The sequence below is a fragment of the Podarcis raffonei genome, chromosome 15, assembly GCF_027172205.1.
Source record: "Podarcis raffonei isolate rPodRaf1 chromosome 15, rPodRaf1.pri, whole genome shotgun sequence".
NCBI lineage: Eukaryota > Metazoa > Chordata > Lepidosauria > Squamata > Lacertidae > Podarcis > Podarcis raffonei.
Window position 1 is genome coordinate 19,170,238 of NC_070616.1, and position 23,617 is coordinate 19,193,854.

At 43.5% G+C, this 23,617-nt stretch overlaps 1 protein-coding gene across 9 annotated transcripts in view; it reads left to right on the forward strand.

Moving 5' to 3' along the window:
- Nucleotides 1-23,617, forward strand: part of NTM (neurotrimin) — an 813,345-nt gene that overhangs the window by 692,875 nt on the left and 96,853 nt on the right. For all 9 annotated transcript variants that reach the window (XM_053367507.1, XM_053367508.1, XM_053367509.1 and 6 more), the window contains one exon: nucleotides 19,944-20,069. In XM_053367507.1, the coding sequence (XP_053223482.1) occupies nucleotides 19,944-20,069 (126 nt within the window). The remainder of the gene's footprint in view (nucleotides 1-19,943; nucleotides 20,070-23,617) is intronic.

The window sequence follows — 23,617 nt, forward strand, 5'->3', positions numbered from 1 at the left end:
AACCTGGGAAGTGTCCAATGAAGGATATATTGGATAGTGAGTTATCTGGAAACAGCCCTATGAGGAATAGTCCCAAGATCTGTGTACGCTTAGCATGGAGAAGAGAAAAGTTTAAGGGGAGATAAGATAGTAACTTCAAATATCTATAGGGCTATCCTATAGACAATGGAGCAAATGTTCTCTCTTCCTCCAGAGGGAAGGACTAGACTCAGTTAGTGGAAATTTCTGTGCATTGAGCCCCATCACAAAATAGTAACCCCAATAAGATCAGGACTGTAAACTGTAGCATTTTCCTATCAGACACAGACATCTGTTGGCACACATTTTTCATTGATAACCCTATATGAGCATAAACGGAGATCTTGCTTTTCTGACAACCATCTCCAGACAGCATCTTGTCATTTCTAATTTTGCTTTGGAAATTGAACAAATGTTGTCACATTAGGATATATCTGACACCAGACCCATGTGCCTTTTATGCAAACAGTGCACAAGAGGCATTTACCAACACCTCTCTGGCACATTTCCCCCCACTCTTGGCTGTGATGCTGAACAAACACCTTGCCCATCCCAGACCATGCTAAATTTGACCAAGAGAAGGGGGTGTGGCTCAATTTGCTTTGCATAAAAATGGTCCCAGGGTCCATCCCTGGCACCTTGCTGTAGGACTGGGTATGTCCCCTACCTGAAGTTGCTTTCAGGCAATCTGTTTATTTATCCTTCATCCTGATTAGTTTCCAGGGAGTTTAGACATTAGCTGCTTACTGAGCATTTATTTCAATGTGCTTGTAGGGTGGTTACACAGTGCTGCTGTAAGCCAGTGTTATTCTACACTTCCCAGTGCATTTTCCCATCTGTTTCTTTATTGCAAAAAAAATAAAATAAAAATGATATTTTGGAAAAGCAGATTTGCTGCTCAACGCCTCCAAAATCAAATCAAATTGTACAATCTGAATTTGCCAGTATGTGATTGAATTGCCCTTGAAAATAGTGGTGGTCCAGAAGCATCCTGAAACTCCAGAGAGCTGCTGCCAGTCAGTGTAGACAATGCTAAACAAAGTTCATCAATGATGTGGCTCAGTGCAAGGCAGCTTCCTATGTATCTACACTGACCTCTATTTGTTCCTTCTTTTTCTCTGTTTAAATCCCATGACCGCAGATGCTGTTATGACACATCTTATGCTCCCTTGTAAAAGGTTGTTGCTGCATATTTTAAGAACAATGACAGAAAAAGACTCTAATAGCCTCAAATTAATCCATTCATTCTCTGTCAATTGAAGGACTCATTATGTTGCCACAGACTTCTGGTTTTCCTCCACTAAATCTGCCTAGGGGGTAATGAACCATTCAGCCACCACTATGTAGCATTGCCCTCCTGCAGGATGCAAGAGAGAGTGAGTAGGGGGAAAGATGCTAACAGTAGAAAGGGAAGGAGGAACCTTCATTAAGAAGCATTCAATGATGCATCTCCTTGACCATCCACGATGACCCCATGTTCCTCAGCTTTGCTGTGAATACAACATCCACAGCTATGCAGGCAGCCCGGAAGCATCTGTTATTGTGTTTCTTTAGCACCTTTTGTTATCAGAGATAACAGTGCATGAAGGGAGCCATGTGTGGAGCTGGCTGCGGATGGAAGAAACCCATACCTGTTATTCCCTTGGGCATCTGGTTGGACCAGATGGACCTTTGGTCTGATCCAGCAGGTTCATCTTATCTTGTTAAATCTGCACATTTTCACAAGTCCTAGCCTCTCTCACAAGGAGTTTCTGCTGTTAGCTGCTAGAATGATGATTAGGGCTGGGTGATATCTGATTTACAACTTCGTGATATATCACCAGCTAAACATCACGATATACCGATATATCACAATGTCTGAAATAAGGATGGAGCTATGTAGAGACATTGGCTGGCTCCATGGCTTTTCCCACATTGTGATTTTTGCATAGTGAATGTGTGAACACACACACACATCATGATTCACACTATATGATGAAACCGACATCACGATATGAACTTCGAACCAGATTTGGACGATATATTGATACATCATCCCGCCCTAATGATGATATCCAGCAACTTGAAAACTTCCTCTTACTCTCCTGGAGAAACTGATATGATCATCTACAGTATGGCATGGGTTGGCAAACTAAGACCCGGGGGCTGGATCAGGCCTTCCAAATCTGGCCCGTGGACGGTCCAGGAATCAGCGTGTTTTTACATGAGTAGAATGTGTGAAAATGAGTAGAAATGCATCTCTGGGTTATTTGTGGGGCATAGGAATTCATTCATTTTTCTCTCTCCAAAATATAGTCCAGCCCCCCACAAGCTCTGAGGGACAGTGGACCGGCCCCCTGCTGAAAAAGTTTGCTGACCCCTGATCTATGGTATATACCTTTCTCACCATGTGGTTCACAAAGGAGTGAGCAGACCCTCTAACTTTGAAGCAACTTGGTTTCCTTTTATCTCCTTTATCAATTCATTCAACCTGCAGTATGCAACAGTGCAGTCAGGCAAGAGTTGTGTGATGTGCTTTTGCCGACCGTGTAGCAGCGCTGCTCTGAAAAAGGGATGGTCAAATGTTCCCCTGTTCTTCCTTCTCGCAAAAAGATTGCAAACTGTTTGCTGAAATGCCAGGAAATCACCAAAATCCCTCTGGACTTGCTTGTGCCTCAGGCAAAACAAGACATCAGGGAAGGGGGGGATGATTGTGGGGAGCAAGTGGTAGGAGTGGGGGAACAGAAAGTTATTGTCAAATTCCCAGCTTGCCCTTTCCGATCTGAAGTTCACTTGTAATATCTTCGTTGACTCCGGTTGCTAATACATTTTGTTCTCTAGAGTGCCCGATGCCCCACTTCCTCTTCAGCCCTTAATTAGTTTCTGGATGATGACATCTCCGTAGAGAATCAGGCAGCCTTGTCCCTCCAATCTCGGGGGGAGATAAAGGAATCTAATAAAGACATTCAGCATTTCTAGGTGACGGGTTTGACAAGCTTTGTATTAACAAGAAGTCATGTTCAAACTTCCTCTCTTTTGCTCTCACCCTTCCTGACTCGTTCCCGCACGGTGACATTTCACAAGGGGATTAACAGAGCCACTGTCAGCTCTGAGGACTTGTAGGATGAAACAGGCACAGCCAAGAAGTGCCACGCCCTTGCGCTAACCCCAGCAGGAGTGGGAGAGAGCAGCTTTGGGTAGGACTCCAAACGGCTGTCAACAGCACTTGAAGTTTGCTTGCAAAAAGCGCAACAAAAACTGTTGGAGGGATGGTGGTTGGGGATGAGACAAAACTTATCCCTGTATTTCCATGAGTGTTGCAAAGCTCCTCCCATCTTCAGCAATTTCAGCACTTGGTGCAAACATGTTGTCTTGATGACATTCCAATCACCACTGTTTCCTTTCTTCTTTGCCCTCTGCCTTGTTTGCTATTTAATGACCACCCACATAAGAACCTAAAAAGAGGCCTGCTGGATGAGACCAGAGGACCATCTAGCCCAGCATCCCAGTCTCATAGTGGGAGATGGCTATGCGAAACCATCAAGCAGGACCTGAGAGCAACAGCCGTCTCCCCCATTTGTGATTCCCAGCAACCAGCACTCAGAGATGTATTGCCTCTAACAGTGAACATGAAGATGCAGAACAGATATCACGAATAGCAGCTACTTATAGTGACAGGGTGAGCTCCTGTTGCTCGGTCTCGGCTTCTGCCAACCTAGCAGTTTGAAAGCACGCCCAAAAGTGCAAGTAGATAAATAGGTACCACTCCGGCGGGAAGGTAAATGGCGTTTCCATGTGCTGCTCTGGTTTCGGTGTTCTATTGCATGAGAAGTGGCTTAGTCATGCTAGCCACATGACCCGGAAAAACTGTCTGCGGACAAATGCTGGCTCCCTCAGCCTGTAAAGCAAGATGAGCACCGCAACCCCTGAGTCAGCTGCGACTGGACTTAACTGTCAGGGGTCCTTTACCTTTATAGCTTTGTCCTTCATGGAAATGTCTAGTTCACGTTTAAAGCCATCCAAAGCCATCATTGAATCTTGTGGGAGCAAATTCCATAGTTCAACTATGCACTGTGTGAAGAAGGACTTTACTTTGTCTCTCCTGGGTCTGCCAGCATTTGACTTCATTGGATGGTCCCAAGCTTGGGTATTATGGATTTATTTGCAGAACTCCTGAACAACCTTTCCTTCCAAGGAATCTCTGCAAAGAATGAACAGTTAAACAACAACACAAGTCACAAAAACATATTCCATTATAAGCATAAATATTTCCACAATACTGTTTTAGAAAATCTAAATCAAAGAGAAATAAATTAAAGTGGGTTGTTGTTGTTGTTGTTGTTGTTGTTGTTGTTGTTGTTGTTGTTTTACAATTTATTTTAAAGCTTTGGTTATTCTAAGGCTGGAATTGTATATGATGATGCAAATGGGAATATCCACATTGGTGAAAGGGAGATCAGAGTCAGCTCCCAGCTTGGAGCTTTGTTAATGCATTGCCTAGAGTGCTGAGCTGGTTACACTCTGATGTAACAGCACTTTTTACAAATACTTTCCTAATGCATGATTAAAAATTTCCCCTTCTCACGGAGCAATGAATTATGGTGATGCTTTATCATATAACATGCTGTCGAGATGCATGTAAATAATGTTGTGTCCTCCAGCACAGAGAGGAAAGCTCTGTTGCCGCAACAAGAGAGGCTATTTGTTTTTTGGGGAGAAATCATTTAGAAGCATCTCTGCAACATATGACACATCTCATTAGGCTTCATTTTGAGGAGAGCAATTTCTATTAGTTATTTATTAATTGCCTATTAAGTCTGTGTCATATGTCCCCTTCATTTCCAGGATTCTCAAGTCATTTCTGCAGATGGGCTCTGAATTCCACATATAGGGCTCAGATCTCACATATGCTTTTTGTCAAGCAGGATGGGGGTTGCAAAGATACTGTTAGGATATTAATCTTGCTACCCTCTGTCCCACCCCTCACCCCCCAGTGGAATAGGATAATATTTTAAGCCATAACTGAACCTAGAGAAGCTCAAAATCTAGTGCAGTGTTGTTTAGTTAAATTGTAGGATGGGCTGGAACACACCCTGCCCTAACACCTGGTGGGCGGGGGAATATAATTTATCCCATGCAGCTGCTGTGCATGGAGACTGCACCCATCCCAGGCTTCTTGTTTCCTTATAATCATTGCAGTGCATGCAAAACCAATGAAAAATGAAGAGGAATAGTCTTCTTTTCCCTTATTTTGACAAGGGCTAAACACATCAGGGACACGGGTGCTGCTGTGGGTTAAACCACAGAGCCTAGGACTTGCTGATCAGAAGGTCGTTGGTTCGAATTCCCGCGATGGGGTGAGCTCCCGTTGCTCGGTCCCTGCTCCTGACAACCTAGCAGTTCGAAAGCACGTCAAAGTGCAAGTAGATAAATAGGTACCGCTCCGGCGGGAAGGTAAACGGCGTTTCCATGCGCTGCTCTGGTTCACCAGAAGCGGCTTAGTCATGCTGGCCACATGACCCGGAAGCTGTCCGCCGGTTCCCTCGGCTAATAAAGTGAGATGAGCGCTGCAACCCCAGAGTCGGCCACAACTGGACCTAATGGTCAGGGGTCCCTTTACCTTTAAACACATCAGTCTGCTTTTGGTCTTAGTCACATTCCACATGCTTTTAATTTTTGCATTAATTTGTAAGCATCATCTAACCACCCACCAAACCCCCTCCTTTATATGCATATTGGTATATTTTAAATATGTTTTTTCACAAAAGGAGCATTTCCAAATGGATTTGGGTGCATTTTTTTTTTAGCTGAGGACTGCATTGGAGGATTTGGGAAGTGCAAAATCTGGTGGCTAATGCAGTCCCAATTAGCACATGAGTCTGGAAGGTGCAGAGGAGGTCGACTCATGTTGGAATTCACAAAGATCCAATTCCTCAAGCATCCTGTTATCGACCCCATCTCACCTGCTCTTGAAGTCATAATTGATCTGTTTGAAAGCAGGTTAACAGACCCTCCAAGTGTCCCTATTTTCCAGGGACATCCCTGATTTAGAGAAGCTGTCCCAGTTTCTGATTTGATCCCAGAATGTCCCACTTTTCCTTAGGATGTCCCTATTTTCATCGGAGAAATGTTGGAGGGTATGAGTTAAGGCTGCAATTCTGTGCCCAATTACCTTGATATAAGCTTTGCTGTTATTCTCCTCCTCCTCCTCCTCCTCCTCCTCCTCCTCCTCCTCCTCCTTCTTCTTCTTCTTCTTCTTCTTCTTCTTCTTCTTCTTCTTCTTCTTCTTCTTCTTCTTCTTCTTCTTCCCTGCCCATCTGGCTGGCTTACAACATAACTAAAAACATAATAAAAGCACCAGTCCTTAAAAACTTCCCTAAACAGGGTTACCTTCGGATGTCTTCTAAAAATCAGATAGTTGTTTATTTCCTTGACATCTGAAGGGAGGGCGTTCCACAGGGCGGGTGCCACTACCGAGAAGGCCCTCTGCCTGTAAAGACACATATAGAACTCCCTCTAAAAGGAGGTTCGTGAGATTTCTGTGGTTTGTATTGATGTGGTCAAAAACAGCTCAAATTTCTACACTGAATGATGCTTCTTAAGCCTAGCTATGACCATTGTTGCTAGTCCTCTTGAGAGCTTTTACGGGAAAGGAGGGGCACAATGCTTGTCTCATAAGAACATGAGAAGAGCTTGCTGGATCAGGCCAATGACCTATCTAGTCCAGCATCCTGTTCTCCCAGGGGCCAACCAGATGCCTGTGGGAAACCTGCAAGCAGGACCCAAGCACAAGAGCCCTTCCCGTGGTTTCCAGCAACTTGGATTTGGAAGCATCCCTGCTTCCACCTGTTGAGGCAGTGCATAGTCATCCTTGCAAATAGCCACCAATAGCCCTCTCCACCATGAATTTGTCTAATCCTCTTTTAAAGTCATCTAGGTTGGTGGCCATCACTGCCTCGCATTGAAGCAAGTTCCATAGCTTAAAAATGCACTGCAGGAAGGACTTCCTTTCATCTGTCCTGAATTTTCCAACATCCGGCTTCACTGAATGTCCACAAGTTCTGCTGTTATGGGAGATGAAGAAGAACAGTTCTCTGTCCACTTTTCCCAACTCACTTTTACTTAGAGTAGTCAATGGAAATTAATGGATATAAGTGTTGGGATGCGTCCAGGGAGACAGGGGCAATTGGCAGGCCCCCAGGTGGCTCCAGCCGGCAGCCTGTTCTCAGAACAGCATCAAAACTGCGACTCAAGCCTCAAAGACCTTTAGAGACTGAGCAGGCAAGCCAGCAGAGATAAGAACTCTTTGCAACAGCAGTAGCGGACAGAGGCATATGTAAGCATATTTACAAGCATTTATTCAGCATCAGGACAAAGGAAAACATGTCCGCTTCCCTTCGTGTCCAAGCAAATAGCATAGGCAAAAGCTATATACAACAGAAGTTCCCAGCAGACTGTGCTGGAAGTAAACAGACATGTGACACACAACTACTCCACATGCCTGTTCTAAAGGTGGAACGGAACAATAAGTTTGCCATGTCTATGGATTTCAGTGGGTCTACTCTGAGCATGACTGACATTGGACAAAATCCACCATTTTAATATAAATAAAGAAATCTAATGTGTCATGTATCTGTGACAATGGTGGGGCATCTCTAGCCCATATATCTAATTAATAGCGCTGTGTATGGCTGCCTTGAGGTTGCCTTCCTCTCCATCTTCCTGTCTGAATCCCCATCCCCTGACAGCCCCAGAATGCTCCAGGTATCTCAACCTAACCTGGGATGACCCAGGAATCTGAATTGACCCAATTCAATTTGGGATTCAGCCTTTGGCCAAATCCAGTACACAACGCTTCTAAAAAGACCAGTTAGGTCTCTTAGGTTGCTTGCAAACATATTGTGGGTAGCTTCCCAAACCATTATTGGTGAGCCATACTCAACCTTCCCACAACCTGACATCATATATGAGGTCAGAGTCAGGAAAGTTCAAGCCACAGCTACTGCAAAGGAAGAATCAGAACTGCACTTTGTGTTCCCAATTCTTCCTTTTAGAACCGTGTTGCCTTCAAATAGGAATAGTGACCCTTTGCAGTTCAAGCCACAGCTGCAAAGGAAGATGCAGCTTGAATTCACTCTGGGGCTGTAAAGGATTAAGAGTACACTTAGAAAAGGAGGGTACGTTCCATCATATGTGGTGGGAATGTAAGGTTATTAAAAGCTGCTGGGAAAGGAGCTATAATGAGCTGGAGAAAATGTTTAAAACAACTTTTGTTAAAAAACCAGAAGCTTTCTTATTAGGATTGATAGGAACTGAACTACCTAAAGAAAAGAAGAAAATATTTATGTATGCTACAACAGCCGCCTGAATACTGTTAGCCCAAAGATGGAAGGAAGAAAAGACACCGACAAAAGAAGAATGGCAGATCAAGCTAATTGACTATCCAGAAATGGCAAAATTAATGACTATGACAACAAGAAATTTAACCAAGAGTGGGAATTGTTTATTGTTTATGTGCAAATTACTGTAAAAAAGTTGATACATTGGCAGGCTTTTAAATAATGATTGCAACTAGTAGAAAATTAGATAAAGGGAAATAATAATGGGGAAGTTTAAGAATGGATATGCAGAAGAAATTTGTTAATATAAGGAACCAGAAGGGGGTATGGAGGGAAGTCCAGAGATTTTAAGAATCTCAAAGGGAAGGTTTGTGAAAAGGTATTTGTTCTTATTTGTAAAAATGTAACTGTGAAAAAGTAATAAAAAATTATTTGCCAAAAAAGATGAAGAGTACACTTAGAGCATGCTCCTGATCCTTCCTTCGTAACGGTAGACTGAAATTTGCAATGAGGCAATTTCACGTGATACCAGGTGGTTGACAGGTGAGTGGCTCCACTCACCCATCAAAGTGGCCCTCTGCCATATGAAGTTTCTAACATGGCTCTTCTGGGCACAGTGCTATGCATGGATGCTTGAGGGATTCAATCCTTTTGAATTCCAAGACCTATCTGCATCTCCTGAACTAATGTGCATATCAGAACATAATTAACTCTCACATTTCTCTAGATTGTGCAGTGAAGTTTCCAACTAAAAAAAAAAAGTATTTTTAAAAGTGTGTTCTTGGATAAAGTGCCTTTAGGAATGCATATTGTGAGAGAAAGCATGTTAAGGGAGGCATGTATTGAGTTGTATCTGTTTTTGAAACCAGACCACGAGATAATCTTTTGAAACAAGTGCCAGGAGCATTCCTTTATTTCTGATACACATAACAGGAGAGGCACATCTGTGCCACGGGTGCTCTGAACGTGGTACAAAGTGCAAAATATTTATACAGTAGTTAGCGCATAACAAGCACGTGAGTCACTTCCTTAAAGATACTGAAAAATTGTGAAAGTTGCAAGAATATATCAGCACGTTATTGCTTTTTAAAAAGGTTTGCTTTAAAAAAAAAATCAGCTTATTTAGCAGCTTGCTTTGCAGTACGTGGCAGCCTGCAGTTAAATTTTGCACAACTTCATTCCAGTGGTAAGAGAAGAATACGAACCAAGCAAATGTCACCCTCACCCATCCTTTGTTATATACACACTTTAACAATTGACCCAAACAAAGTTCATTTTGCATGTTTTGTTTAAAATGAGGATTAATGCAGAAATGGCATGGGATGGGCTCATGACTGAAAATGTGCAAAAGTGATGCGGACCAGAAATAAACTGATCCATCCATCCCTTGAGCTGATCTGTGAATTGGATGGCAAGCATAATTACTTTGCATTCCCCAGTGTATTGCAGTGATGAAAAAAGAAAGTGTGAAATGAGAACATTTGCTTGTAAGAACACACACACACAGGTTGATAATTTTATCAAAACTTCTTTTGCTTCCCTTGGATTTCCAGGTTCATTACACCTTTCAATTTGTCTTGAAATATTGCTTAAGCAAAACTTAGAGGCAGCTTACTGGAAAATCCTACTCAGAAGTAAATGCCGTTGAGTACAACAGGGCTTGCACTCCACACTTCCCTGGGAAATTTCACTAGTCCTGTAAAACCAAAAAAACCACCAAATCTGCTTTCCTCGAAATTGTCTGAACATTTTCAACAAGTGGGGATTCATCTTTGATGATAGCTCTAGCGCACAATGACACAGGCAACACCCTCAGTGGCCATTAGGTCTCATGATTTCTGTGTTGAACCTCTTGGTTTGTAAGCATTGCATGCCATTGAAGACCAGTCTCTGTAGATTCAGAAGGGCCTGTTGAATTTACACCCTGCTTAGGGGCACCCCAGAGATACCTGACTGGCTACTCTCAATATTGGTAAGTCAACAGCTGGAAAAATATAAACCAAGCTTTTAAAACAGTAGAACTTGTGTTTTGGTTTTTTTTTTAAAAAAAAATCCTATGCATTTAATCCTTAACTACAAAGTTCTACCATTTGCCCCCTTTTCTTCATTACTTACTTTCTTCATTGGTTGGAGGCAATGGAGCGTCCGACCTTCATTTGAAAAACAAACAAACAAAAACCTTCTACCCAGCCAACAGATTACAAAAACTACATCCTGGTGACTGTTTTCGAGCGGGATGCCAGGAAGCTGCCGAGCATGGCTCCAACATCAGACACAAAGCATTAATGCACTTCTCTCTCTTTCTCTTTGGGGACTTTATATTTGTTGTTTGCCTTAATCTGACACAGAACTCGGCTAGGCAGAAATATGCATGTTCTGTGCTGCTTTTGTGTAGGAAACATCCCAGTGGTATTCTCCAATGACAGTCTAGCACGGCAGTGTCTGAGTAGCAGTTTAATAGACTCTTGCTGCAAGATATTGCGGCGTTCTTTCATAAAGGTTGTTTGTTACCATCAGCATAGCGTTTGGACTAGGCGTGCTGAGTTATTGACTCACAGCCACTACCTTCGTGCCACTGCCACGCAATTTCTTTTGCTGCAACCTCCACCCCTTATTTTATCCATCTTGACAAAGTAGTACGGAGGCTTAATTGGGCCTCCATAAGGAATGGTGCTGCTAACACCAGTGATTTCCTGCTCCCTATCAAAAATAACCACCCCCTACATCTTCATTGTTTGGGGTAAGGGTCCTGTACTGGTACCAGGGGTGCAAATGTTATCTCTGGGTTTGTAGGGGATATAGCTGAGCTGAATAACCCAGCAACCAGATGGGAAAGTTGTCATGCAGGTAACCTGGATGAGGATGCAGTGCTCAACAACACTCCAGGTTTAGATATGGATGGATCCAGGACCAATATGTGACTGGTCCCAGTTCTGCACAAGTCTGGTGGAAACCGCCCCACCCCCCAATCTTGGTTCTGTGCAAATATTTTAGGAGGAATACATACAAAACCTGATAAAAAAATCCACATTTTTGAAAAGCTTTTTTTAAATGAAACAAACAAGGTGGTCTGAGGGATACCCTTCTGTCTTCTATTGTTTACATTTTTAAAGTACTTATTGATTTGATTTATTGCATTTATATTGCTCCTTTTTCTCCAAGGAGCTCAGGGTGTCATGCATGGCTTCACCCCTCTTTGTTTAATCCCCAGAACAACCCTGTAAGGTGGGTTAGGTTAAGAGGCAGCGACTGGCCCTTGGTCACCCAGTGAGCTTCATGGCTGAGTAGGGATTTGAACCCTGGTCTCCCAGGTCCTAGTCCAATGCCCTTATACCACAGTGGTTCTCAAAACACAACTCTGGTGGATGGGACTCAACCCCAAATGAACCTTTGCATAACTCCACCCATCATTAGTCCACAAGTCCAGTGCATTGTCCAATGACTAGGTAGAACATGGGACTTCTGCTACCATTGCATGAATCAAAAACAAAGAGAAAAAAGTCCCCTTGAGAGTGACAGATCTTGATGACATGCTGTACCTCTCAATAAGAATTGTACATTAAACATGTGGGAGGTTGTTACATACTGTATCTTTTGCCTTTTTTTTTTAACATACAATTTCCCCTAATAATGTCATTACACCATCAAGAGCTATCACTCACATTGAGACTTGCTTTGTGTTCAGCATGAATGGCACCAGGAACTGGGTGTGCCAGATCCAGTATCTTCAATTTTTTCAGATCCGTTTTTTTAAAAAACCTCAAACATGCATTTTGGGACCGAATTCTCAATCTTTTGCCATCCATTTTGGGTTGTGACCCACCTTGGATCAGACTCCAATCCACTAGTGGGTCCAGACCTGTAATGGCTTTAGGGGTTGCTTGTGCGTAAATAGCCGCCGCTCTGGGCTAGGTTGGCTGGTTAAACCATTTCTCGCTGGACAGCCATCCACTCCGTGGCTGTTCAGTCGCTGGCAGAATCCGTCAGTGGGCGTTTCTTAAACCTTTTCCAACATAAGAGTTGTTTGACGCCCAGTCTCCTCCTACTCTCCCTGCGCGGAAGTCTTCTGCGCAGGGAGGGCGTGGGTAGCGGAGGACCTGTGCTCTCCCCGCTGGTGTCCAGTGAAGAGTCCCGGAGCCTGCTCTCTGCTTCCCCCATTGGCCCCCCTCTATCCCTGGTGTCGCGCTGATTTTCTTCCCCAACAGGAGACCTGCCTCTCTCCCTGCTTGGCCCCTCTCCAGCATCGCTGTGGAGCCTCGCCTCCTCCTCTAGTTCCGATGGCAGTTCCCTGACAAGACCCATCAGTTAAAGACCTGTGCTTTAAGGAAAGTTTCATAGCTCAGCCACAAAGCATGCATGCAGAAGGTCTCAGGTTCTATCTGTGGCATATCCACCTCCCCCCCCATCCCCCAGGATCAGATATCAGCTGATGGGAAAAATTACCCTTCCCTGTCTTGAGATCTCATAGAGCAGCTGCACTAGGTAGTCTCGTGGGGGCATCTGTAGCTACAGTGGTACCTTGGGTTAAGAACTTAATTCGTTCTGGAGATCCATTCTTAACCTGAAACTGTTCTTAACCTGAGATACCACTTTAGCTAATGGGGCCTCCCGCTGCCGCCGCATCACCACCATGCGATTTCTGTTCTCATCCTGAAGCAAAGTTCTTAACCCAAGGTACTATTTCTGAGTTAGTGGAGTCTGTAACCTGAAGAATCTGTAACCTGAAGCGTCTGTAACCTGAGGTACCACTGTACTTAAAAAAACAACAAAAAACAGCAAGATATGACAGGCCCTCAAACCACCTCATGTGAGATCTACAAGGTCACTTGGGGGTTACTCTGCAATATTTACTAGGAGAAGAGAATGGATTTTAACCACTAAAGTCTGAAATATCATGATGAAGCCTGTGCCCTGAGTTGCCTATTTGTGGTCAACATCAGCAGCAGTTAGCATCATTTACTTACTTACAGTGCGATCCTAACCACGTCTACCAGATGTCAGCCCTTATAGGGTTGAATCCAACTACACTATTCTTAGAACAGACCTACTGTATGGAATTCATTGGACCTCAGCTAGTCGTGTCCATTACTTTCAATGGGTCTACTGTGCATAGGGTTAACACTGGATGCAGCTCAGAGAATTCAGTAGGGCTTCCTCACAGTTAAGTGGAGTTATAGGGTTGCAGACTTACTTATCTAGTAAACTTATCTATGTTAGTCTGACAATGTCTGGTGAGGGGTGTGGGGCACCAGGTTGGGGAATCCTGAGTTAGGTTGATCTGTTGACTGATGTTCTGGGGACTTCACATAAAGGAGCACATCTGCTCTCAACAGCGCAAACACTTCTTTGAAATAAGATCATCTTCGCGGCAAAGCAAATGAGATCTGCGAAAGCACCGACCCAGCTCTGGGGAAATCTGTGCTTGTGTCACTGGAGCGGCCAGCAATGGTGCTGCCATGTTTAATCACCTCCAAGCAAGAGTAATATGGCAAGAACAGGGACCGCAAGGCAAGCAGGAGCGCCAAGCAGGGAGACTGGGACTTATATATTTATTTGCCTCCAACCCCATCCAGGAGGGGCTTCCATCTGCATTTTCCGATATGGCTTTAGAAATCTTGCTTGCACCACCTGCCTTTCAAACCTCTCTTTTTTATTTTATTTTATTTTGCCCAGATACGCTGACATCTTAATAAAATATTTTGATATAGCTGAGCCGAGATTGCCATTGAATGTTAAATAATACCGGGTTTATATTTATTATCACTTATTTATTAAGTCTTTGTTCCCCAGTGTAGAGGGGGAAATCTTCCCATTATACCTGTTATGTCGCAGGAAAAGGCACTTTAAATAATTCATTTGATTAATTATTCAAACATTTAATTAGCATATAATAACTGTCGTGTTAAATCCGAGCTTTGCGGGCTTGAATTAAAAGGGTAACTAACGGCAGGCTTTGCCTCTGTCATTCCAGCTTCCTTTCCATGCCGGCTGGGGCTGTCATCGCTGCTTCTCCGCACCTGATACTGATTGATGCAAACCTTTTCAAGTTTTGCATTTCAGAGATAGGGGCAAATGGGAGCCCATTGATGGCCAGTTCATAATAATTAATTGATTATCACAGCTGACATTTCCAAAGAACCTTTTCAAGCAAAGATAGGGGAAGGGAAGAGAGATGGGTGTTGAGCGCTTCTGTCATGGAACCTCACACTGAGGCCAGAACTCTGTCCTTCCCTGAAAACGAGGCAACGCGAGTTACACAATTTCATAATATTTGTCGATTAAAAATGTTTTCTGTAATTTGAGTGATTTCTGATTGGGATTCTGAAGTTCCCAATCAGGTACAGCTAATGAAACTGAATTTTTCAGCAGGGTTTGGCATTCCATCACAGCCATCCATCCACACAGCTTACTGGCAGGAAGAAGGGTGAGCCAGCAGTGAAGTCAGTGCAGTGCAAACATACTGTCCAGAATTGCTGGATTGGCTCTGCCAGTGCATTTGCACCCACACTGACCTTGCTGCCCCTCCCTTGCCCATTCCTAATATGCCAGAGGGATGGTGGTGATGGGAGGTGAAAGTAAGTTGTCATCCCCCACCCCCACCCCTACCAACTGCTATTGGTTTTGAGAGCATGAATGGATTTTTTTTGGAGAAGGGTGAAGTAGATTACACTGCATCTGGGCCCATATCTTCAAAGTTTCATTTGGCTCTAAGGATCATGGGGTGTTTATTATTATTATTATTACTATTACTATTGTTTCTACTACAAATAATAATAATACAAATATCTGTATGATAAATTTATCATTTCCTTCAGATTCAAATTATGACAATTATTTATTGCATTTTTTCCTTTATACTCCACCTTTTTTCTCCAAGGAGCTCAAGGTGACATACATGGTTCTCTCACTTCTTATTTAATCCTTACAACATCCCTGTGAGGTAGGTAGCCCAGTGCTCTAACCATTACACCACACTGGCTGACATCTCATTGTAACATTGAGCAGGAGCTCAATGGAAACAGATCCAGCCATAAACAGTCAAGAGGACAGCAGTTGTCTGTCCATTCATCTGCTCATCACTCCACCTGGGTCAGATCCGTCTCATGGTTGGATCCACCCAGATGGTTTGGAATAAGATATGCAGACATTAGACTGACATCACTTGGTTGTCACATGAACCAGCCTTGGCAGACTTCGCTTGAGGCACCATTTCAGTTCAGATTTCTCTCACTTCTTTGCCTAGTGAATCTAATGACATCTTTATGGTTTGATGGCACCTGTTCCTTTATACTATACTCAGACAACGGCTTTATCATTTACTTGTCTTCTTCAATGACTTACTTTGGCTAACATGCCATTGGGACAACTCCATGCCTGGATGAAAATTCAGGCCCATTCCCTGCCTCACCCAATGCCAAAGGCCTGTTCCATTAGCTTGTGTTCAATCCTCTGTTGTCCTCTAGTGTACAGTTAGAATATTAGCTCTTGATTCAGAAGCCAGGAAAATGAACTCCCAGCAGCCCTTCCGGACGCGGTGTAATTCATTACCTACCTTGATTTCCACTTAAAATGTACTTTAACTACACTTCCAGCTACAAACCCTAAATCACCCCCGTGTTCACAAAAAGTCCATCATTTTTTATTTTATCGTGCAGCGTTGGCATGACATAATCCCTTCCTGAGCGTCTCGAAGTGCTTTACGGATCAATAAATTACTTACCTACGCACGTCAGAGGCAATGTATGCAAGGCCACTGCAGTTCCTCTGCACTCAGACGGCTCACTTGGAAAGGCTGGAGTCTGCGCCAGACACCGTGGAGGGAATCCTAGAGGAGGAGGAATCTAAGGAAAGAGGGGTGGACCTCAGAGCAGGACCAGCAAAGGGATTTTTTGCTCCATCATGCAGAGGCTTCCAAAGCCATGGGTGCCCTGATCATATCAGCTCAAAGCCCCCGTTCATCTTGTGCAAAATAACTGTGAAAGCGAGTACACAGTGTTTTGAGACACCAGTCACCTGGTATGATGACAGCTGCAGCCATTCTTGGATCAGGAGAACCAATGTGGCGTAGTGGTTAGAATTTTGGGCTAGGACCTGGGTTTGAATCCCCACTCAGATATGACGTTCCTTGGACCAGTCCCTGCCTCTCAGCCTATCCTACTTCACAGGGTTCTTATGGGGGTTAAATGAGGAGGTGGAGAACCCTTGGAGAAAAAGGTGGGATATAGATGCATAAATAAATAAAGCAATAAAACAATAAACCATTTTAGTTAAGCACTGGTGATTTCAGAACTGGAGTACTGCAGTACAATCTAAAGTGGGGTTTCCCTTGCATTGGTTCCGGAAAATGCAGTTAGTGCAGAATGCTGCAGCATGATTCCTCAAAGGAGTGAAGCTCTGTCAGACCCCCCCCCCCCCGCTCAGAAATCTGTACTGGTTGCTGATTTGCTACTCAGCCAATTCCAAGGTGTTGCTATTATTATATAAAGTCCTCAGCAACTTGAGACCAGTTTGCTTGATGGATCACCTTAGCCCATTTGTGCCCACTTGGCCACTTTGGTCTGCGCAACTGGCACTCTTACAAGTGCCATATAACATTTGCTTCACAGTTGCAGGGAATCGATCCTTTTATTGTGCTGATTAATATTGGGAGGTGCCTTTGTTGGACCATTTTCAACACTTTCTTAAAAACCTGTTGTTTCTTTAGGAAGGCCTTCCCAAACGTATAAATTGTGGTTTAGAACCTGTTGGTTCTATTTACTGTACTTTTCCATGTATAAGACTATGTTTTTTTGTTTAAAAATCATGCTAAAAAGTGGGAGTCGTCTTATACATGGGTATTGCACAGGGTGGATGTTTGATTGGTTGCTGCCGAGGCTGTCAGTGGCTATTGTGCTTGTTATTGGTTGCTGCGTCAATGGGTGGTGTTGATTGGCGGAAGCTCCAGCAGTTGGGTGGGTGATTGGCAGCTTCTGCCAATGATGGGACAAACAGGAGGCAGATTTGGCGGGTGTGCGATTTTGCAAAAAAACCCCAAACCCATAATAAAAGCTCAACAACCCTGGGCAATCCAAGCTCAACAACTCTGTGCCATCTCCCCCCATTTTCTGAAATTTGAGTCCCCCAAAATAGGGGGTGTCTTATACATGGGGGCATCTTGTAGACAGAAAAGTACTGTATATTTTGACATGTTTGTGATATCTCCTGGTTTTCAAAGCCTGTAATTTTATCAGTATTTCCTTATGAATATTTCACATTATTATATGCCAATCACTTTTTTAAAAGTAAGTGGTATGTAAATCTTGTTAGATAAAATTAAATATGAAATAGCACCACCCTGTGATTTCATAGGGTTTCTTTCTATGTATGAAACTGGGCATAGAAATCTGAGATAACAAGGGATCATTGAATCCTATAGTTCCAAGGGGCTTCAAATGTCATCCAGACCACTGCTGCAGCATCCCTGATAGTTGGTCATCCAGGCTCTGCTTAAAAACCTCCAGTGACAGAGAGCCCACCACTTTCCAGTGCAGTCTGTTGCACTGACAGCTACCTTGTGCCATCAGGAAGTTATTTATAATGTGTTGTCTAAGTTCTTTCTTCCCTTGTTAGTTGAACCTGTTGCTTAGGGTCTTACTGCCTGGAGCCACAAAAAGCAAATTTGCTCCATCACTTTTGTAACTCCTCTTCAAATATGTGAAGATGCCTATTGGACCACTTCTTAATCATCTGTCCTCCAGACTAAATGGGAACAGGAGGGCAGTTCTTTCCAGGCACTTTTTCCATAGTGCTCAAGACTCCAGTGTCCAGACAAAAGCAGTACAGTTTTGGCACTCTCTGAGAACAGAGTGTCTTTTCCTTTTGGGTTCTTATGCTGAGTTCCCCTTTTATTGAATGTCTTTGCTGGTTTCCCATTCTTTGTTTCTGCCCAGTGCTCTTTTGATTAATTAGTTATTTGGCCAATAGTTTTGCATACTATGTTTCAATTGCTGTTTCGGATTGTTGCTTGGCAACCTTGCTTGGCTACAACTTTTTCCGTGTATGTGCAACAAGGGGTGCACAGATATCATACAGAGAGTTTGTGTCTTAATTAATACACATATAAACTAAAGTACAGTGGTACCTCAGGTTAAGAATTTAATTCGTTCTGGAAGTCTGTTCTTAACCTGAAACTGTTCTTAACTTGAGGTACCACTTTAGCTAATGGGGCCTCCCACTGCCGCCGCACAATTTTTGTTCTCATCCTGAAGCAAAGTTCTTAACCCGAGGTACTATTTCTGGGTTAGCGGAATCTGTAACCTGAAGCGTCTGTAACCTGAAGTACCACTGTAGGATACTTTTCTTAAGAAGCGTGGGTCTGATCCCATTCTGTTCCAAATCAGTTTCACTGAAATGCAATTTAGGCCACCAAAGGAGAGGAGGAGAACAGAACAGAAGAAGGCTGCTGCATCAGGACAATGACCCCTCTAGTCCAGCATCCTGTTCTCACAGTGGCCAACCAGATAGTCCAATGGGAAATCTGCAGGCAGGGCCCAAGCACAAGAGCCCTCTCCCCTCCTGTGGTTTCCAGCAACTGGTATTCAGAAGCCACGCTGCCTCCAACTGAGGAGAGAGAGCACAGCCATCACGGCTAGTAGCCATTCAATCTTCCTTGAATTTCTCATCCTCTCTTAAATCTATCTAGTGGCCATCACTGACTCCTGTGGAAGTGATGAGACATTTCATTCCTCATTATATTTTATCCCATGGAGATACACACAAGGAATAATGATTTTTGTTGCCAACTTCTATAGACATTGGTTTTGTTCAGAAGAGACTAGAAGTCCCCTTGTGGATGGTCCAACTACATCATAAAGTCACTGGCACCTAGGGATGGAGGGTACAACTTTGGTATCTGCTAGTTTCTCAATTTTCCAATCTTAAATTGAATTTGCCAAATTTCTGCATCAATTTGCAATGGTCTTTATTTTTAAAAAAAAATCTCATGAAAACCCACCAGCATTTTACTGCACATTTTCTGCAATATGCATATTTTTAATGTGATTTTGCCTAATATACCCAAATTTGCAAACAAATTGACCCAATATAATGCATTTTTAATATTACTTTCACTAATGTGCTCATGCAACTGGACACTGCTAGAGATTTGCATCACAACATTCAGAGAAATGCAAATTTTGAAGGATAGCTGTGTTTTGGTTCATATATTGTTTTAGAAAGTGTAGTTTTAGTAGGTTGACACTAAAACCCATCCTTACTGCAAACATAACAGCTTCGTAATTTTTTTGAGCACATATGCCTGGGCATGGTCAGAAAATTGCATACAACCTTTATAGAAAGTTGAAATAACAAATAATAACAATATCTGTTACATGTTTTGGAAAGAATTATGGGTGAAAACTTGAGCCAAAAAAAGGTTATTGCACCTCAGCTGAAATTTCGTGAGGCCTCCAGGGGGCAGTTAAATTATTTTGAGAGCCAGATCAGGTTCACAGCTTGGTGGTGATCATCCTTAACCTAGTTGTACAGAGACCCACAAAGAATGGTCTATTTGTAAGAGCTTTCAGAAACTGAGACTTGACTTTCATATCTTCTTGTTTGTCATTGCAGTACCTCCCAAAATTGTTGAGATCTCTTCGGACATCTCCATCAATGAAGGTGGCAATGTCAGTCTCACCTGCATAGCTATGGGCAGGCCGGACCCTACAATCACTTGGAGACATATCTCACCCAAAGGTAAGATACTCTAAGAAGATGTATCTCCCTGTTATAGATGATGGGACTTCCCCTTGTCAGACATGTCATACTTTGGTGGGGATCTTAGATCTGGCACTGCACGTGGTGCTCTGCATTTGATGATGATATGATGATGATGATGATGATGACTGAGAACAAACTGCAAACAGTCACTCTAACCTGGAAATGCCTACTGTCCACATGGATGAACGTTGCCTAGGGCACACACTGTGCAAAGGCTTTATGTGCCCGATTCAAATATGTGGAAGGAACAGCATCCATTTTCTTATGGTATATCATGCGGTTGAATGCTGCTCCACGAAAAAGGGATTTCTGCCTATGAAAAGTTAAAATGTTGGGGATTTTAGCCTAGCCTTCTTTCTGATCCACCCACTTTCCAGACACAAGGGGTTTGCTTGTTTGTTTGTTTTAACTTGAGGAATATTGATGCATGCATTCACTCAGCTTCCAGTCTGAGGTGGTACAGTGTGAGAATGGCTGTGTCATCTCCTATTGCTGCTTGTTTGAATCAGTTCTGAGTCCAGGAAGGAGGAATTAAAAACACTGTCACACAAGTCATTCTAGCTCTCATGCTGCTCTGACTGGTTACAGGGATGTATTGTATAGCTCCACCCCTGGCATCTCTATGTGCAGTGTAAACATCAGTAGTGAAGGAGTGGGGGCAGCACATCCCATTTCACCGCTTGATGCAAAACAGGAAGTGCCGCCATGTCCTACCACTGCCACCATCCCTTCTGCTGCTGCCACCTTCTCCTCCACTGCCTGCTCTGTGGCCGCGTGCCCCACCAGAGAAACCACACCACCATTGGTGCTCATTTTTGGTAAGATCACACTGATTTGGGAGGAGATCTTGAATCTCACTTGACTTCAGGCAAGATCTCACCCATAATGGACACAATCTTGCCTCTTCTCCACTGTTAGCGGAAGTTGTGGAGCAGGAGGGCACCCTCAAGGGTGCTGCCTCAAAGGTTTCTGCTTCTTGAAGCAGTGGCTGTTTAGTAATTTAATTCACTGAAATTGTAAGTGCTTATATGCATTACTATGTGTTTAAATTTGATTGGTTGGTAACCGAATTCTAGTAGTTCTCATGATTGGCTAACGTTGGTCACATGGGACCAGTGAAGGAGAGAATCCATTTTATGTGAAACAAGTTGACTGTGTTTTAGAATCCACTGTGAACACTGCTAAGTTGAATAGAAATTTGGAGTGTTTCTTCTCTGCTTGAAAGAAAGACAGCAAAACTGCAGGAGAAGGTAAAAGTCAAAATCCCTTATAGGAGCTTCAAGGCATGGCCTAATTGAGATACAGAAGGCTGAGTGCTGAGCTCCGGAAAGAGAGGAAAATAAAGTTGTTTGGAAGTTAGAAGAAAAGCCTGTAAACCTATGTTTGGATGAGCACGTGACTGTAGATATTGTGTTTTAATTCATCTATAACTATATGCAAGTAAAGCTTTTGAATGTTAAAGTCTGGACACTGGTTTAACTTCCAAAGAAGGCTGTCAGTCATATATATGATTTAAGCTTCTTAGTCATGTTTTCTCTATTCTTAATTCAGCAGTGACATCACCCTAACTAATGGCTGGGTCAGTTCTGTGACATGCAGGGGGACATGCAAATACATCAATGTAACATGGAACTATGTGTGGTCATGGTTCTGAGTTGTATTGATGCTGAGGTTTCCCTTGCTGTAGATGTATCTGTACAGACACCTGGCAGGGCTGCTTGGCATGTCCCAACTCCCATGTACACAAACAAGGGAGGGATAAAGACCAAAGAAAGCTGTGTTGGGTCAAAGTCTGAACAACATAACCCACAAGCATAGATTTCAACACAATTGCCACCAATCTTTGCCTAAACTCCAATTTCAGAGTGAATCTGCAGGTTCTTGCTTGGATGAGGCATCATCATGGATTTCAGAGGGAGCCAAATACTGCAGCATGGACATTTAGGGTAAATGGAGCCCAGCACCCCACCCAACCTCAATCACCCCCGCCTGCCTGCATTCCTACGTACAAGTCCTGGGTGTGCTGCTGCCTGCCAACTTCCTTTCCTCAGTCTCGTTGTTGTGAAATTCAGCAGGATCGGAACAAATTTAGAATTAGCTGGCTGTGCCTGCTGTTGCCTCTGGTGCCACCTGCTGCCAGGTTCCCTGTCTTCCACCCTACCAATTCCAGCAGGCACCAGCCACCACCGAAGCCCAAAGAGTTTTGATTAGACTGTTGCAATTTTACAGGATGCTTACTACCCATCTTATTGTTGTGTCAACCCATCTAACTCCAATCAGGCCCTCTGCCTGCTTCCTGTTACCTCTGCCACCCTCATCAACAGTTCAAGGCCCCGTCTGCCACCCACGGGGTTTCGCTCCAGCTGGCCTGTGATGCTGTCAGGTGTTGCTTCTGCTGCTGCTCACTTTTCTGCAAGGATGTTTTATTTCTCTGCTGTCAACCAGCCAGTTCCTTTTTCCCCCAAGGGAGCTTTACCTGAGTTTGAACCAGATGTCTCCATTTTACTTAGGATTTAGCTGCTATGGAAACAGCCGAAGCATCAAGGGGAGAGGAGCAAGCTAATCAGAAATTACCTGCAGGGTTAGGTAATTTACTGGAGCAGCTTTCGCCAGATTTCATGTCCAGATTACATGCTCTGCATTAGCAGCCTGGTCACCCTCAAAGATCGGTCGACACAGGCTTCTCTTTTCCCATTCAGCCTGCCGGATCCAGAGGTGGCATCCGGGAGAACGGCAAAATGTTTCCTTCCTTTGCAATGCATTTGCCGAGCAATTCAATGTAATTGTCATCAGAGTCCTGCAAAACCTACAGTCCCCAGGAGACAAACTGCCTCCTCCAGCAAATTCCATCTGAACCAGTAGAGACGAAACTGCAGGACCCAAATAAATTGCCCACCATCCCATCATCAGAAAGATTATTTTAAAGGTTGGCTTCCCAGAGATGTGCCCAACTGCAACCCTGCCCACCACACGCCTGCCTTCTCACATGCAGGCCATTGCAGGAACAGTAAGGACCTTTGATTTTTCACTGTGCGATTCCAAACCATGGCTTTGCATTTCATGCATGCTATTTTCTATGAGGGCAAACTGCACTCCCTTTGGCAAGAGTGATCTCTTTCCTGCCCCCAGCAGTTTGCTAAGTGGGGAAGAAGAGAGAAAGAGAAAGTGAGAGATAGGCGGCTTGCAACGACATTTGCTCTAGCCCCACCCAACAATGAGTTCAGACCCGCTTACTGTGGTCATGCAGCCTCCGACAGACTACCCTACAATGGAATTCAGCTCTTGAAAAAAGCTACCAACACTTGGGCAAAAAGTAGCGCAATTGATTTCTGAATCCTTGTTCACCATGTACTATCTGCATGTGTTTCAGGCCCCATCTGCCCTGAAAAGGATGAGGCACAATGTAAACAAAATGATAATCTTATTTAAAGATATCTGATTAGGGTTAAAGCTTAATGGTTATTCCAACTAGCTGCAATACTATGTTTCAGGCAGAAACCCTTTATGGAAAGAATTAAGAACGT